General features: G+C 36.2%; 1 protein-coding gene across 5 annotated transcripts in view; it reads left to right on the forward strand.

Moving 5' to 3' along the window:
* Positions 1-18,149, forward strand: part of ERBIN (erbb2 interacting protein) — a 169,693-nt gene that overhangs the window by 75,202 nt on the left and 76,342 nt on the right. For all 5 annotated transcript variants that reach the window (XM_049864706.1, XM_049864695.1, XM_049864714.1 and 2 more), the window contains 3 exons: positions 15,105-15,183; positions 16,836-16,925; positions 17,992-18,048. In XM_049864706.1, coding sequence (XP_049720663.1) covers positions 15,105-15,183; positions 16,836-16,925; positions 17,992-18,048 — 226 coding nt within the window. The remainder of the gene's footprint in view (positions 1-15,104; positions 15,184-16,835; positions 16,926-17,991; positions 18,049-18,149) is intronic.

Genomic DNA, 18,149 nt, shown 5'->3' on the forward strand with positions numbered 1-18,149 from the left:
GGTAAACTAGAAGGTCAGCCAAAAAGAGGAAGACCCTCAACAAGATGGATTGACAGAGTGGCTGCAACAGTGGGCCCAAACATAGCAACAATGTGAGGATGGTGCAGGACCAGACAGTGTTTTGTTCTGTTGTATATAGGGTCGCCATGAATTGCGACCACAGCACCTAACAACAGCAGCTTCCAATCTTTCTGTACCTCCCCAAAACAAAATACTGCATTCGTTTACTTACTAAACCCTGGTTATTTTAGTAGCGGACAGTTCATATATCAAACAGCAGTGGTGAAGAGCTCAGCTGCTAACCAAAAGGTCAGCAGTATGAATCCACCAGCTGCTCCTTGGAAACTCTGTGGGGCAGTTCTGCTCTGTCCTATAGGGTCACTATGAGTCAGAATTGACTTGATGACAATGGGTAATGAATGGGTCACTTACACTAAACCCTAGTTATTTCGCTAGTGGGAAATCCAAATATCAAACAATAAAATAGTATATTTTATAGGAAAATGATCAAATTAACATTTCTTTAAGGATTTATAGTTTACCTGTATTCATTCTAGTTTAAGATGAAATTTAGTAGTTGTTAGTGCCCTATTGGAAATCCTGGTGGCGTAGTGGTTAAGTGCTATGGCTGCTAACCAAAAGGTCAGCAGTTCAAATCCACCAGGCACTCCTTGGAAACTCTGTAGGGTATTTCTACTCTGTCCCGTAGGGTCACTATGAGTCGGAATTGACTAGATGGCAGCGGGTTTGGTTGTTTTTTTTTGGTAGTGTCCTACTGGCGTTTGGTGCAGGCTTAAGTAATTCTCAGTAGACAGGAAATTTTCTACAAGTATTTTTACCTTTTGTTATTGAGTCATTTAATTTAGAGTTAAAAACTTCATTACATATGGAAAATTTGCATTTTAAATTAAAAATTATAATTTAATTTGTATTTACATTGAGCTAATTCAAAATGATATTCTGCTTTTTCTCCAACTTAAAAATTTCAAACCCAGATAAAAAATCTGCACCAAAGTTGAAAGAACACCCATAGATTCACCAGTTGTTAGCATTTCACCACATGTGCTTTATTTTTCTCTTTCATATATATGTATATGTGAATTTAAATAGGTTAGGAAAAAGATAAACATATGTTGTTGCTTATAAGGTTTCCTAAGCCTTTTTAAATTTAAGGTGCAGGCATCATGAACTTCACTCGTAAATATTACAGTATGCCTTGCCTAATATCAAGGATGTTCTTACATCTAACCCCAGTGTCATTATCACTCTCAAGAAATTTAACATTCCCCTGTTGCCTAATGTCTTTTGTTTGGCTTTAGCTATTTTGCTTCTTCCCCCCTTTTCAAGTCAAAGGTCACATGTAACATTCAGTTCTGTCTCTTTATCTTTTAAAATCAGGAACAATGACCCCATTTTTGTTTGTTTTTCTTGACATTGACATTTTTTAAGAGTTCAGGTCAGTTTTTTTTTTCTTATTTAATTTTGTCTGAATTTTTCCTCACGATTGTATTCAGGTTAAATAGATATCCTCAGTTATGAACTTCTCCAAACACAATTTTTTTGTGTTTTCATCCCTTGTACGTACTATCGTGCCAAGTATTGCTCAATAAATTCTGAAGTAAATGAAGTTAATTTCTTAACATTGTAGTTTTTCGTATGTTGATATAGAAGATGATCAAATTAACATTTCCTTGTTAAGCATGCATGGTTTACTCATATTCATCCTAGTTTAAGGTGCTTAGTAGTTAGTGCTCTACTGGCTTTCAGTACAGCCTTAATTAATTCTTAATAAATTTTTATTAGACACTTCCACTGTTGTTAGTTGTTGTCGATTCCAGTTCATGGCGATCCAATGTGTTTTAGAATAGAACTGCTCTATAGGGTTTTCTTGGCCGTAATCCAAACAGAAACTGACTGCAAAGCTTTTCAGTGGTCCACTGGATAGGTTCAAACCAAACTGCCAAGCTTTAGCTTAGTAGTTGAGTGCAAACCATTTGTGCCACCTAGGGACCTTAGTCAACTGCATCCAGATCCGTTGCCATCAAGTTGATTCTGACTCGTAGCGACTTGTAGGACAGAGTAGAACTGCCCCATAGGATTTCCAAGGAGCTGCTGGTGGATTTGAACTGCCAACCTTCTGGTGAGCAGCTGAGCTCTTAAGCACTGCACCTCCAAGGCTCCAGCCAACTACATACCATTTTAGAATTTTAGAACTCTTGTGATCTTAGAAATCATAGAGTCTGACTTCATGTCCAAAAGGGGTATATTTTCTACTCTTTGGCCATTTTAAATGGAATGTGTTAAGATTATAAAGAAAGAAGACAGGAGGTCATCTGAGTATTATTGATAAAATCAAACGCATCTGGAAAAGGCTAGTAAACTTTGCTACCAGTATCTATAGGATGAAAATACTAAAGAAAATACTATTTGGCTCATTAATGAAGACAGACGTATTCTACCTGATGATCTATGTATTAACCCCAGATCTATTACACTAAAATGAGAATGGTTGAATTATGTAAGTAGCTGTGTTTTGGCCCTTGAGCTTCATTAAATTAATAATCTCAGACTTTCATGCAATTTCTTTAAAAGAATTGCATGTTTTTGAGTTATGTCAGCCTGTTTTGAAAATTAATTGGACTTTAGAGTTTCTCCTTTCTTTCCCTAGTTTCAGTGGTTCTTTGTTGTTTATATTGAAAACTTGCTTTAACTGATTGATTGAGGCTCTGAATGTTTGTGAGAAGTTGGAGATTTTGCATATGATCAAAAGATTTAGGATAAGAACTTAAGTATTCTGTTTAGCGAAAGGACAATTAGCTATTGCTTCCAATAAAATATTATAATTTATACTGACTAAAAATTAAATTGAAGTATCCATTCTTCCCTTTTTCTATGACTGCTCACATAAAAAGTACCACATCTATTCTGTTTTTAATTAATTTTTACTGTGCTTTAAGTGAAAGTTTACAAATCAAGTCAGTCTCTCATACAAAAATTTATACGCACCTTGCTATACACTCCTAATTGCTCTCCCCCTAATGAGACAGCATAATCCTGCCCTCTCATCTCCCCTCCAGACAGGAGATGCCAACACAGTCTCATGTGTCTACTTGATCCAAAAAGCCCGTTCTTCACCAGTTATATTTTCCATCCCAAATTCCAGTCGAATCCCTGTCTGAAGAGTTGGCCCTGGGAATGGTTCCTGTCTTGGGCTAACAGAAGGTCCAGGGACCATGACCTCTGGGGTCCTTCTAGTCCCAGTCTGACCATTAAGTCTGGTCATTGGTCATTTTATGACAATTTGGGGTCTGCATCCCACTCCTGTCCTGCTCACTCAGGGGTTCTCTGTTGTGTTCCCTGTCAGGTCAGTCATCGGTTGTAGCCGGGCACCATCTAATTCTTCTGGTCTCAGGCTGATGTAGCTTCTGGTTTATGAGGTCCTTTCTGTCTCTTAGGCTCCTAGTTACCTTGTGGCTTTGGTGTTCTTCATTCTTCCTTGTTCCAGGTGGGTTGAGACCAATTGATGCATGTTAGATGGCCACTTGCTAGCGTTTAAGACCCCAGACGCCACTCTCCAAAGTGGAATGCAGAATGTTTTCTTAATAGATTTTATTATGCCAACTGACTTAGATGTCCCCTGAAGCTATGGTCCCCAACCCCCGCCCCTACTTTGCCAGCCTTCAAAGTGTTCAGTTTATTCAGGAAACTTCTTCGCTTTTGGTTTAGTCCAGTTGTGTTAACCTCTCCTGTATTGTGTGTTGTCTTTCCTTTCACCTAAAATAAAACTCATCTACTAATTTTTTTTTTTTTTTACTATCTAATTAGTGAAAATTCCTCTCCCTCCCTCCCTCCCTCCGTTCCTGCTCTCATAACCATCAAAGAATATTTTCTTCTCTGTTAAAACTATTTCTCCAGTTCTTATAATAGTGGTCTTATACAATATTTGTCCTTCTGCAGCTGACTAATTTCACTCAGCATAATATCTTCCATTTTTCCATGTTATGGGATGTTTCACAGATTCATCGTTGTTCTTTATCGATGCACAGTATTCCATTGCATGAATATACCATAATTTATTTATCCATTCATCTGTCGATGGGTACCTTGGTTGCTTACAACTTTTTGCTATTATAAACAGTGCTGCAGTGAACATGGGTGTGCATATATCTGTTCGTGTAAAGGCTGTTGTTTCTCTAGGATATATTCCAAGGATTGGGATTGCTGGATCATATGGTAATTCTATTTTCTAGTCTTTTAAGGAAGCGCCAGATCGATTTCCAAAGTGATTATACCATTTTACATTCCCACCAGCAGTGTATAAGTGTTGCAGTCTCTCCACAACCTCTCCAACATTTATTATTTTGTGTTTTTTGGATTAATGCCAGCCTTATTGGAGTGAGATAGAATCTCATTGTAGTTTTGATTTGCATTTCTCTAATGGGTAAGAGTTGTGAGCATTTCCGCATGTATTTGTTAGCGGCCTGAATATCTTCTTTAGTGAAGTGCCTGTTCATATCCTTTGCCCATTTTTTAATTGGGTTATTTGTCTTTCTGTAGTTGAGCTTTTGCAGTATCATGTAGATTTTTAGAGACCAGGTGCTGATCAGAAATGGCATAGCTAAAAAGTTTTTCCTAGTCTGTAGACAGTATTTTTAAACTTTTGGTGAAGTCTTTGGATGAGCATAGGTGTTTGGTTTTTAGGAGCTCCCAATTATCTAGTTTCTCTTCCACATTGTTAGTAATGTTTTGTATACTGTTTATGCCATGTATTAGGGCTTCTAGAATTGTCCCTGTTTTTTCTTCCATGATCTTTATCGTTTTAGATTTTATATTTAGGTCTTTGATCCATTTTGAGTTTGTTTTTATGCATCCTGTTTTGAGATTTTTTTTTTTAATCTTATTTTTGTGATTTCCCTGTCTGAGTTGATATCTGGATGCTCTGTCCTTTGTCCTAGTGTTGTGTTGATACCTGATTTTATTGATTTTCTAACCAGAGAATTCCCTTTAGTATTTCTTGTAGTTTTGGTTTGGTTTTTCAGATTCCCTATGCTTGTGTTTATCTGTAAGTGACTTAATTTTGCCTTCATATTTGAGATACAGTTTTGCTGGATATATGATTCTTGGCTGGCAGTTTTTCTCTATCAGTGCTCTATCTATGTCATCCCATTGCCTTCTTGCCTGCATGGTTTCTGCCAAGTAGTCCGAACTTATTAATTCTCCTTTGTAGATGACTTTTTGCTTATCCCTGGCTGCTCTTAAAATTTTCTCTTTATCTTTGGTTTTGTCAAGTTTGATGATAATATGTCTTGGTGACTTTCTTTTGGGATCTACCTTGTATGAGGTTTGATGAACATCTTGGATAGATATCCTTTCATCTTTCGTGCACATTTATGTTATAAATAGTAGAACCATTTCTTTGCTTTTAGTTATTTCCTTGAGTTTTTTCTCCTTTTTATCTCAAAGTGATTTTCTGTTTAAATGAAACTGCACTTTTTTGATGGTGAACACAGCCAACTGAGGAAGGACAGGAGACTGTGATACTGTTATAACTGTTACCTTGGTTAATAGAAATTCTCGTACCTCTAATTCCTATTCTAATTTTTATCATTGTAACTTCAGTAATTAAGGTATCTTACTTTTAGAGGTCTGAGATTATGTTAATTATCCTGTAATTTTTAACCCTAAGGTTCATGTCATTCAACATCTACTTTACTGAAAACAGAAGTATGCAATGTGCCTATTGGGTTGGTGTGTCTTATGAGAAATTTGAAGGTTTTTTTGGCTGTATGTTTGATTAGGTACTAAGTTGCTTAAAAGAAATGTTAGTACATTAAATGAAAGTATTATTTACTTGTCTGTCAGTTTGTTGTACTGTGGGGCCTTACATGTTGGCTGTGATTTTGGAAGTTTCTGAAACCAGAAGAGCCGCCCATGGAGGACAGGTTTCAGCAGAGCTTCAAGACTAAGGCAGTCTAGGAAGAAGGACCTGGTGATCTACTTCTGAAAAACTTAGCCCTTGAAAACATTATGAATAGCAAAGGAACATTATCTGATGCAGTGCCAGAAAATGAACCCCTAAGGTTGGAAGGAACTGAAAATACAACTGGGAAAGAGCTGCCTTCTCAAAGTACAGTTAACCTTAATGACATGGATAGAGTAAAGCCTTTTGGATCTTCATTTGCTGATATGGCACGACTTTAAATGAGAAGAAACAGGTTCATACATCTATTAACAATGGAAACATGGAATGTACAAAGTATGAATCAAGGAAAATTGGAGGTCATTAGAAATGAAATGGAATGCATAAAGATTGGTATCCTAGTCATTAGTGAGCTGAAACAGACTGGTATTGGCCATTTTGAACCTGACAATCATCTGTTCTATTCTACTATGCCAGGAATGACAAATTGAATTGGAATGGCATTGCATTCATCGTCAGAAAGAATATTTCAAGATCTATCCTGAAGTACAGAGATATCAGTGATATAATAATATTCATAGGTCTACAGGGAAGAACTGTTAATAGACTATTATTGAAATTTACGTACCAACCACTAATGCCAAAAATGAAGAAATTGAAAATTTTTTACCAGCTTCTGCAATATGAAATTGATTGAACATGCAGTCAGGTTGCATTGATAGTTACTGGTGATTGGAACACGAAAATTGGAGATGAAGAAGGATCAGTAGTTGAAAAGTATGGCAGTGGTGATAGACATGATGCTAGAGATTACATGGTAGAATTTTGCAAGACCAATGACTTCTTCATTGCAAGTACCTTTTTTCAACACTGTAAGCTGCAACCATACACATGGACTTCACCGGATGTAATAGACAGGAATCAAATCGACTACATCTGTGGAAAGAGAGCGGTGGAAAAGCTCCATATCACCAGTCAGAACAAGGCCAGAGGCAGACTGTGGAACTTATCACCAATTGCTCACATGCAAGTTCAGGTTGAAGCTGAAGAAAATTAGAACAAGTTCACGAGAGCCAAAGTATGACCTTGAGTATGTTCCACTTGAATTTTAGACCGTCTCAATAATAGACTTGATACACTGAACATGAATGACCAAAGACCAGACATGTTGTGGAGTGACATCAAGGACATCATGCATGAAGAAAGCAATAAGTCATTAAAAAGACGGGAAAGAAAGAAAGACCAAAATGGATTTCAGAAGACCCTGAAACTTGCTCTTGAACATCAAGCACATAAGGTGAATGGAAGAAATGATGAAGTAAAAGAGCAAACAGAAAATTTCAAAGGGCCGCTCAAGGATAAAAAGTTTTGTAATGAAATGTGCAAAGACCTGGAGTTAGAAAACCAAAAGAGAAGAACATGCTTGGCATTTCTCAAGCTGAAATTACTGAAAGAAAAATTCAAGCCTCAAGTTGCAAAATTGGAGGATTCTTCGGGGAAAATATTAAACAATGCAGCAAGCATCAAAAGAAGATGGAAGAATACGCAGTGTCAGTGTACCAAAAAGAATTGGTCAACATTCAGCCATTTCAGGTGGCAGTATATGATCAAGAAATGATGGTAGGAAGGAAGGAATCCAAGTTGCACTGAAGGCATTGGCAAAAAACAAAGCTGCAGGAATTGACCTAATACAAATGGAGATATTTTAGCAAACGAATGCAGCACTGAGTGTATTCACTTGTCTATGCCGAGAAATTTGGAAGATGGCTACCTGGCCAAACCAACTGGAAGAGATCCACATTTACTCCTATTTCCAGGAAAGGTGATCCAGCCAGATGTGAAAATTATCAAACGGTATCATTAATATCACATGCAAGTAAAATTTTGCTGAAGATCGTTCAAAAGTGCTTGCAGCGGTACATCAACAGGGAACTGCCCGAAATTCAAGCCTGATTCAGAGGAGGATGTGGAAAGAGGGATGTCATTGCTGATGTCAGATGGATCTTGGCTGACAGCAGAGAATACCAGAAAGATGTTTATCTGTGTTTTATTTTCTACGCAAGGCATTCCACTGTGTGGATCATAAGAGATTGTGGATAACGTCAGGAAGAATGGGAATTTTAGAACACAGTTATGCTCATGAGGAACCTGTACATAGACCAAGAGGCAGTTGTTCCACCAGGACAAGGGGATACTGTGTGGTTTAAAGTCAAGAAAGGTGTGCATCAGGGTTGTATTCTTTCACCATACTTATTGAATCTGTATGCAGAGCAGATAACTCAAGAAGCTGGACTATATGAAGAACAGGACATCAGGATTGGAGGAAGACTTGTTAACAACCTGCATTTTGTAGATGACGCAAGCTTCACTTAATTGCGGAAAGTGAAGAGGACTTGAAGTACTTACTGATGAAGATCAAAGGCCACAGCCTTTAGTATGGGTTACATCTCAACATAAAGAAAACAGATATCCTCCACAACTGGGCCAATAAGCAACATCATGATGAACAAAGTTTGAAGTTGTTAAGGATTTCATTTTACTTGGATCCACAATCACCACCCACGGAAGCAGCAATCAGGAAATCAAAAGTCGCATTGCATTGGGCAAATCTGCTGCAAAAGACCTTTTCAAAGTGTTAAAAAGCAAAGATGTCACCTTGAAGACTAAGGTGCGCCTGATCTAAGCCATGGTGTTTTCAGTTGCCTCATATGCTTGTGAAAGCTGGACAGTGAATAAGGAAGACCAAAGAAGAATTGATGCCTTTGAGTTGTGGTGTTGGTGAAGAATATTGAATATACCATGGACTGCCAGAAGAATGGAACAAGCCTGTCTTGGAAGAAGTACAACCAGAGTGTTCCTTAGAGTCAAGGATGGCGAGACTATGTCTCACATACTTTGGACAAGTTATCAGGAGGGATCCGTCCCTGGAGAAAGACATTGTGCTTGGTAGGATAGAGGGTCAGTGAAAGAGAGGAAGACCCTCAGTGAGATGGACTGAGATAGTGGCTGCAGCAGTGGGCTCAAGCATAGCAAGGATTGTGAGGATGGCGCAGGACCGGGCAGTGTTTGTTTCTGTGGTACATAGGGTTGCTATGAGTCGGAATCCAGTTCACAGCATTTAACAGCAGGAATAGACAGTGATCGCGGACCACTGGTAAATATTGACTTTAAGTTCCTGGGAAGTTTTAGACATGATTTTCCTTCTTTTACTGTCCTAAAAAAAGCTAATTTTTTGAAACAGTTGAACTTAACTATAAAGTAAATTAGTAATATTAGAAATTTTAAAACATAAAAGAAAAATACCATCACTCCTCGGTCAATCTGTGATTTTTCTCTTAATCAATTTAACTTCTCTTAGCTTAAAGTGAAAAAAGCCTTTTCCAGCAGTGTTTCCCCAATCATCAGATTTTCTCAGTTTCAAAGAACTACTTTTTGTTTTCACCACAAACTTTCAATGCACTCTTCCTAGGGTTTTTGTCTCAGTTAAAAAGAAAGACCTTGGTTTACTTCTCTAATGTTCCCATATCAGCTAGAAAGGTCTGAGCTACTCTTTCTGGTTTCACTACCTAATAACTCCTGGCTTTTATTAAATATGTTCATACGGGAGAATTAATAATACAGTCTTTTTTTTTCTCCCCTTACCCTCCCTATCAGCTTTCTCACCCCTCTTGATAGAATGTTTTAATCATCACCTCTATTAATTCTCTAGAAGATAGGCCATCAGGACACAACAGATGAAAATTTCTGTAACCCCAGTTGTTGTCCACAATGGCTTGGGACAGCAGCTTGGTGAGTTTTTTCCTTTAAAGAAAAGGAAGAGCAAATTAAAACTTCAGTTCTATCACAGAAAATTTAGAAAAAAATGAATTCCTTAGTAAATACAAATATCAGTACCTTAAATTATATATATACCTCCTGTATACAGGCTGACCCACTTGATGTATTTGGCAGTCTCATGTCGCAGGCAGGAAAGTGGTATTATTGACAATATTATAGATGGACTAATTAAGACTAAGGAGGTCTGGTGGCACAATGTTTAAGTGCTTGGCTGCTAACTGAAAGGTTGGCTGTTCAAACCCACCAGTAGCTTCGCAGGAGAAAAGACATGGTGATCTGCTCCATAAAGAGTTACAGCCTAGGAAACTCTACAGGGCGGCTCTACTCTGTCCTATAGGGTGGGTGTGAGTGAGAAATCGACTCAACGGCACACAACAAAAACAACAATTGGGACTCGATTAATTTTTCAGTGTAACAGCATGTCCTATAACAGAGAAGCAAAGACTAGAACCTAATTCTTATTCATAAGTGCTTCTAATCATGAAACCAAACTGCTTGACCAGTTCAAAAACACTGAAGAACTATAAAATAGATCAGAAACTAAGAAAATCTAAAAAGCCAAAACACTAAAGCATGGGCTTTTAAATAAAAACAGCGTGATGAAACAGTAATAAAGATGCTACAATATATATTCTGTCTCCATGCAAGGAGGTCATAACAGCAATGAATCTGAGAACAGGATCTGGCACATTAACATATACTCAAATATTATTAGATTGAACTAATACAAACACATGAAAGGAGACAACACTAGAGCTTAGTTATAAGATTAATCCTTTTTTTCAAGGTTTAATATAATTAGACATTATAATAGACAAAAATTTTGGGGGTATCTCAGTTTTTTTTTAGAATATAAAATGAAACTCATTTACCTATATCATGGTGGTCATCTGAATGCTAGATAAAATTTTAACAATTTCTGCAGATGGAAAAATCTGGTAAATAACGATGCTGCTGCTGTTGTCAGGTGCCATCGAGTTGGTTCTGACTCATAGTGACGCCTTGTACAACAGAATGAAAAAGTGCCTCGTCCTGTGCCATCCACCAGTCGTTGCTATACTTGAGCCCATTGTTGCAGCCACATGTCAATGCATCTCCTTAGAAGGTCTTCCTCTTTTTCATTGACTCTCTACCAAGCTTAATGCCCTTCTCCAGGGACTAGTTCCTCCTGATAACATGTCTAAAGTATGTGAGACAAAGTCTGGCCATACTTGCTTCCGAAGAACATTCTGGCAGTACTTCTTCCAAGACAGACTTGTTCCATTCTTCTGGCACTACATGGTATATTCGGTATTCTTCGCCAACACCGTAAATTCAAAGGCATCAAGTCTTCCTTGATCTTCCTTATTCATTGTCCAGCTTTCCCATGCATATGAAGCAATTGAAAACGCCATGGCGTGGGTCAGGGACACCTTAATGCTTAAAAGGACATCATTGCTGTTTCATATTTTCAACCTTTCCTTCCTTACCTAAAATTATGGGATTCTTTTCTATCTACATAATTTCCTTTTAAAAAATATTTTATTGTGATTCTGGAGAAGATTTACATAGCAAATTAGGCTCTTGTTTAACAATTTATACATATTATTCAGTGACATCGGTTACGCTTTTTACAATGTGTCAGCCTTTTCGTGTCTGCACTATTTCTGTAATGCTTAAATTTATATAGCTTTATATCACCTTTGCAAAATAAAGTTATAATAACCAGCAAAACCCCTCAGTACTTTAAAAATATCTGCATTCTTAAAGCTCTCAAAGTTTATGGTTATTGGCCAGATGAAAACTTTTAAATATAATATTAGCTAACAGTTATTGAGAACTTGCCACCCACTGCTGCAAGCTGTCTATATTAACTCATTTAATTTTTTTATAAAGTCTCTGTAAGGTGTTATTATTTCTGCATTACAAATGAGGAAACTAAGACAGAAAAGAGCATAAGAACCCATCCAACCTTTATAAAGAGGTAGAGCTGAGAATTAAATCCAAGATATCTGACTTGAATGTACTTTATTACTCTATACTCACTGTATGTCCTCATAGTATATGAATTCCATTATTTCATCACCTAGCCCTGGTTGCCCATTGGTTAAGCTCTTGACTGCTAAAAGGTTGGTAGTTCGAACTCACCAGCAGCTCCTTGGGAAAAAAGACCTGGCAATCAGCTCCTGTAAAAATTACAGCCTAGGAAACCCTGTAGGGCAGTTCTTCTCTGTCATATTAGGGTCACTATGAGTCAAAATCGACTCCAGGACACCACAGTACCTTTAAGACCTTTTTTTTTTTTTTTAAATGTCTCCAAACTTAACAGTTGGCATTCATCTATGTTAGTGAATAGATCTTTTTGTTATTCCCCTCTCTTCCACATACTTTTCTTCTAGGGTATGATACAGCTTTTGAGTATAGTATGGTGCAAGGATTTTTAATCTGTAGTGAAGTTATATGAAAAAGTGAACTTTTATCATGCTTGTTTAGAAAACCTCTTACTACATTTAAAGCAATTACAAAAGAATCACATCAGAACAATACTGCTTAAGATAATTTGTTGGGCTGTGGTAGTAGTTGGTTTTGTAAGTAACATAAGGAAGATAAAAATTTTATTTTTATTCTTCTGTTTTTCCTTATGCTTTTAATTTATTAACTCATTCCTTGACAAATACCTACCATGACAGGCACTATGCTAGGTGCTGGAAATAAGAAGTGAACAAGATAAAAAAATCACCTCTGCTTTTACTGTTTGCTGTTTTTAAGATAAATATGTTTGGTTATTCACACTTTGTCAAATTATATGGATTTAATCTGTTACGATGCAAAAAAAGACCATTAAATTACCATGATTGTTGTTCTCCTTTTAAGACTGTTACCCTCTTAAGAAATTATCCTTATAAATCAAGTGTGTATTACCAATTATAAAAGTATAATTATAAAAATACACTATATATGATATATATTACAATATTTTGATGTATTGGTAATTACTGGAGATTGGAATGCGAAAGTTGGAAACAAAGAAAAAGGAACAGTAGGAAAATATGGTCTTGGCGTTAGAAACAATACCAGAGATTGCATGATAGAATTTTGCAAAATCAACGACTTCTTCATTGCAAATTACTTTTTTCAACAACATAAATGACAGTTATACACATGGATGTTGCCATATGTAATACACAGGAATCCAATCGACTACATCTCTGGAAAGAGACTATGGAAAAGCTCAGTATCAGTCAGAGCAAGGCCCGGGGACAACTGTGGAACAGACCATCAATTGCTCATATGCAAGTTCAAGTTGAAGATGAAGAACATTAGAATGAGTCTGCAAGAGCCAAAATACGACCTTAAGTGTATTCCACCTGAATTTAGAGATCATCTCAAGAATAGATTTGATGCATTGAACACTAATGACTGAAGATCAGACGAGTTGTGGGATGACATCAGAGACATCATACATGAAGAAGGCAAAAGGTCATTAAAAAGACAGAAAAAAATGGATGTCAGAAGATACTCTGAAACTTGCTTTTGAACATCAATTAACTAAAGCGAAAGGAAGAAATAAGAGCTGAACAAAAGATTCCAAAGACAGGTTTGAGAAGATAAAGTATAATGACATGTGCAAACACCTGGGGTTAGAAAACCAAAAGAGAAGAAAACTCTTGGCATTTCTCGAGCTGAAAGAACTGAGGAAAAAATTCAAGCCTGGCATTGCAGTATTGAAGGATTCTACAGGGAAAATATTAAACGACACAGGAAGCATCAAAAGAAGATGGCAGGAGTACACAGAGTCACTGTACCAAAAAGAATTGGTCACAATTCATCCACTTCAGGAGGTAGCATATGATTAAGAACAAATGGTACTGAAGAAAGAAGTCCAAGCTGCACTGAAGGCATTTGCGAAAAACAAGGGTCTAGGAATTGACAAAACGCCAATTGAAATGTTTCAACAAACTGATGCAGTGCTGAAAGTGCTCACTCGTCTATGCCAAGAAATTTGGAAGACAGCTACCTGGCCAGCCAACTGGAAGAGATCCATATTTGCACCCATTCCAAAGAAAGATGATTCAACAGAAGGTGGAAATAATCAAACAGTATCATTAATATCACACACACATAAAATTTTGCTGAACATAATTTAAAAAAAAAGCTGCGGCAGTATATAAACAGGGAACTGCCAGAAATTCAAGCCAGATTAAGAAAAGGATGTGGAAAGAAGGATATCATTGCTGATGTCAGACCAGAAAAATGTCTACCTGTGTTTTATTGACTATGCAAAGGCATTTGACTGTATGGATCATAACAAATTATGGATAACATTTCAAAGAATGGAAATTTCAGAACACATAATTGTGCTGTCAAAATATTTATGTGGTATTTTACAAAAGTATTGATCCACAATAGATTGGAAATTTTAAAAACTTACTTCTTTACCCCTGGTGGTTTGAGAAACACTGGTCTAAAAGTGAATTCAAAACTGAAATATCTATTACAACTGTTGAATTTACCCATTTTGATAGTAGGTAGCAATACATTCTACTACATTCCCTAAGCAGTTAACTGCGTGATGATGAGGCCACTGGGTTGTGTGAAGGAAAAAGGTTGAGGAAAGAGAGAAATATAAATATAGGACAAATAGGAAGATAGATACAGGAAAGAGAAAATGTTTCATTGTTTTAATGGTAGACAGGACTGCCCTCAGAAATTACTTTAGATTTCATTCACCGGCATATCTGATAAAGGTTGTTCACATCTCCTATGTTCAGCTCAGGAGCCCTTGTGGCACAGTGGTTAAAATTAGCTAGTATATGGTACAATGGTTAAAAGCTACAACTGCTAACCAAGAGGTTGGCAGTTCAAATCCACCAGCCGCTCCTTGGAAACCCTACGGGGCAGTTGTAGTGTCCTGTAGGGTCACTGTGAGTCAGAATCGACTTGATAGCAGCCAATTTTTGTGTTCAGCTTTGTATTAAACTTTGTTTATACGTGTGAGGAACCAGCTCAACCTGAGGCCTAGCATTCAAAAAGTAATGCTTCTCTTTATGTGAGAGAGACATAAAGAATGTTAAATGTGTTCTGTGTTTCATGTCCTTAACATCATCACATAGAGAAGGCACTAATATTCAGAAATGCTGAAAGAAGGAAAGAAAGGTAAAACTATTCTGTTATTAGCAGTTACAGAGGCAAATGAAGAAAAGATAAAAAGGAATTGGTGTGGAGATGCTCCTGTTTGATTCACAGAGATGTTGATGTTTATCTGTTTCCTGCCTAGTTGGTAAACTACTTTCAACTCTGCAAGGTATACATCAATAGTAGCAGTAGTAGATTCTTATGATTTGATTATTGTCTGTTCATTTTCTAGGAATACAGGAGTTTCCAGAAAATATAAAAAATTGTAAAGTTTTGACAGTTGTGGAGGCCAGCGTAAATCCTATTTCCAAGTAAGTTCTCCGTTCAGTTATCGCTTTTTTGAATAGAACAACCATGAACCAGTAGTAAAATAATACCTTACATATTTTAATGAATAATTTGTATCAATCTTCAATCCATAAAAAATAGCAGTTTTAGATTAAAAAAGTAAACTTTTAAAATAAATTTCGTAAACCCTATTTTACAAAAGTAGAATTTAAGATTCGAATAGATAATATGTTTTACTCCTGGTTTCACAGCAAATTAATGTCAGAAATGAAACTAGAATCCGGGTCTCCTTGCTCAGTGTCATTTGCACAATATAAAAATATCTTTGTCTGCAATTCAAATCTGTGACACACTCAACCTTCTGAAAATATTTTTAAAAACTACAAGGTCAAGAAGGCAAAAAGAAAAATGATGTGAAGTTACCTGTGTTCTTTTATGATGGTAGTGTCTAGGAACAGAAAGCTTTACTGGTCCCAAAGCTGTTAAAGTTTGTGAAAATGAAATGCTGAAGAGGAAGATGAATAAAGTAAAGCATAGCAGAGTATAGCTAAGTTGAGAGTTGAAATCAGCCTTCACTGTATTTCTTGATGAGTTTTTCAAACACAGAGTTGCTTTACTTTTTGTGGAATATGAAGAATCGTGAGGTAGGGGAAAAATAAAATGAATTAAAAACTGAGATGTGTTACTCTGAGAGGATTTTGTACTTGTTAAAATCCAAGACAAACACTTAAAGATGATGTATATTCTCTTCATTTGAAAATAGTGCTCTAGTATTTAGTTTTAAGGAACCCTGGTGACACAGTGGTTAAGAGCTCGGCTGCCAACCAAAAAAAGGTTGGTAGTTCAAATCTACCAGGCGCTCCTTGGAAACCTTTGGGGCAGTTATACTCTGTCCTTTAGGGTTGCTGTGAGTCGGAATTGACTTGATGTTAACAGGTTTATTTAGTTTTAAATCTCTGATGTGTTTCATAAAACCAGAGAAAAAAGAAATAATGCTAATACATGTAGATTCTTTTATGACTTTAGAATGTCTGCCAGCTGCTGCTTCTATAATCTACAGTTGATTCTTGTGAGGGGAAAATGTTAGATTGAAAATAGTCTAAACTAGCAGTTCTTAATTTGGAGCGATTTTGCTTCCTGGAGACATTTGACAGTTTCTGGAGACATTTTTGGTTGTCAGGATCTGGGTAGAAGTTGCTACTGATATCTAGTCGGTAGGAACAGGGATACTGCTAAACATCCTACAATCCACAGAACTGCCTTTTCACTTAACAATTATCCTTCTCAAAATGCTAATACTGCCAAGGTTTGGTGACTCTGATCTAGTCCTTTGAATTGATGAAAAACTTGAAGGTTTTTTAATGCTATATAAGGTTAATCTTGGGGACGTGCTGATTTCATAGTTAGGTCAGAAATACATTTCTATGTATTATGGGTTGACTATCTGTGGCATATATTATGTTGAGACAAGTACTGCCTTACTACTTTTTAGAAAGAGATGAAGATACTAACACTAAAACAGGTAAGTTATTACTGAAGGCAATTCTCTATTTGAGGATATCTAATAGAAATAGAGATAACTATTATCTGGTTACACAAATTCTTGGAGAGACTTTAGTAAGAGACTGAAATTCTGTATATGAACTTAATTTAAATTTTGTTGTATTTTATTTAGGCTTCCTGATGGATTTTCTCAGCTGTTAAATCTAACACAGTTATATCTGAATGATGCTTTCCTTGAGTTCTTGCCAGCTAATTTTGGCAGGTAAATTATAGTCTATTCTAAAATCTTTTATTGCTACCTCTTGTAAAATTCACATAAATACAAGTTGCTTAAATAATACTATTGATTATAGTTTATTAGACTTTTGTAATTATTTCCAAGCACTATGGTTATTATAGGTTTCTTTTGACCTTGTTTTGACTTCAACTTTATTTCCCCATGTAAACAATAAGCGATAAGAGTTTCAAAGAAAAAAATAATTTTAGACTTGAACTGGTTTTTAAGGAATACAAAAATAGAGGATTTAAATGGGGGTAATTTCTATGTGTTTGAGATACTGAATTCTTTATTCTTAGCATTTCTAACTATCCAGAATTATCTAATTTACTGGTTTATGTGCCTTTCCCACCAGAAAAAGAATTCTTGAGAAGAGAGAATGTGTTTCTGGGGTCATCTCACACCATTATCAGCCCCTTGAGCAGTTCCTGTCATATTATAGTCACTCTGAATAGATGAAGAAAATGAGTGAATAATAGGTATCAAGTTACTGTGGCATTCAAATTAATTATTAGGAAAAAAAAAGTGCTGCTCAACTACCTGTTAAACTTGTAGTCATCTTTTGTCTAAAAATAATTACTGTACTCATCACTAAGTGGCATTTAGACACTTAACCTCCTTATTTTTTCTCTATTTAGTGGCACATGCATCACTGAAGTGCCAAAGGATTTCTCCTTATCCATGTTTTGTAGTTTCCTTTATCAAACCCTTCTTAGAGCTGAACTCTGGGATTGAATTATTATTATCCAGTCTACTAACGGTTACCATTTTTTCATTTATTTTCAGGAAAAAAGGGCATGAAATGTTTTAGGATTCAGACTTAGGGAGCAGTCACTTGAAGTGCTTGCCTATTTTTCCTCCCTGTAATTTTCGGGAGCAGAGATAGCCTTTTCTTCTTATGTATTTCTTTGTATTCCTCGGTATTTTTGAATATAATACTCTGCACATAGTAATTACACAATAAATATTCATTGCTGTATACTGTACATTAACATTAATTTGTTCATTAAATTGTTTGCCATATAGATTTGACTTTTCTTTGTTTTTCCAGATTAACCAAACTCCAAATATTAGAACTTAGAGAAAATCAGTTGAAAATGTTGCCAAAGTAAGTAAAGTTCTATCCTTTTTAAAATTGTTCAGAATATATAATATTTAAGTCCTTAGAGAAATGTTACTAAATTTTTTAAATGTAAAATGATAGTGCCA

The sequence above is a fragment of the Elephas maximus genome, chromosome 2 (genome assembly GCF_024166365.1).
Source record: "Elephas maximus indicus isolate mEleMax1 chromosome 2, mEleMax1 primary haplotype, whole genome shotgun sequence".
NCBI lineage: Eukaryota > Metazoa > Chordata > Mammalia > Proboscidea > Elephantidae > Elephas > Elephas maximus.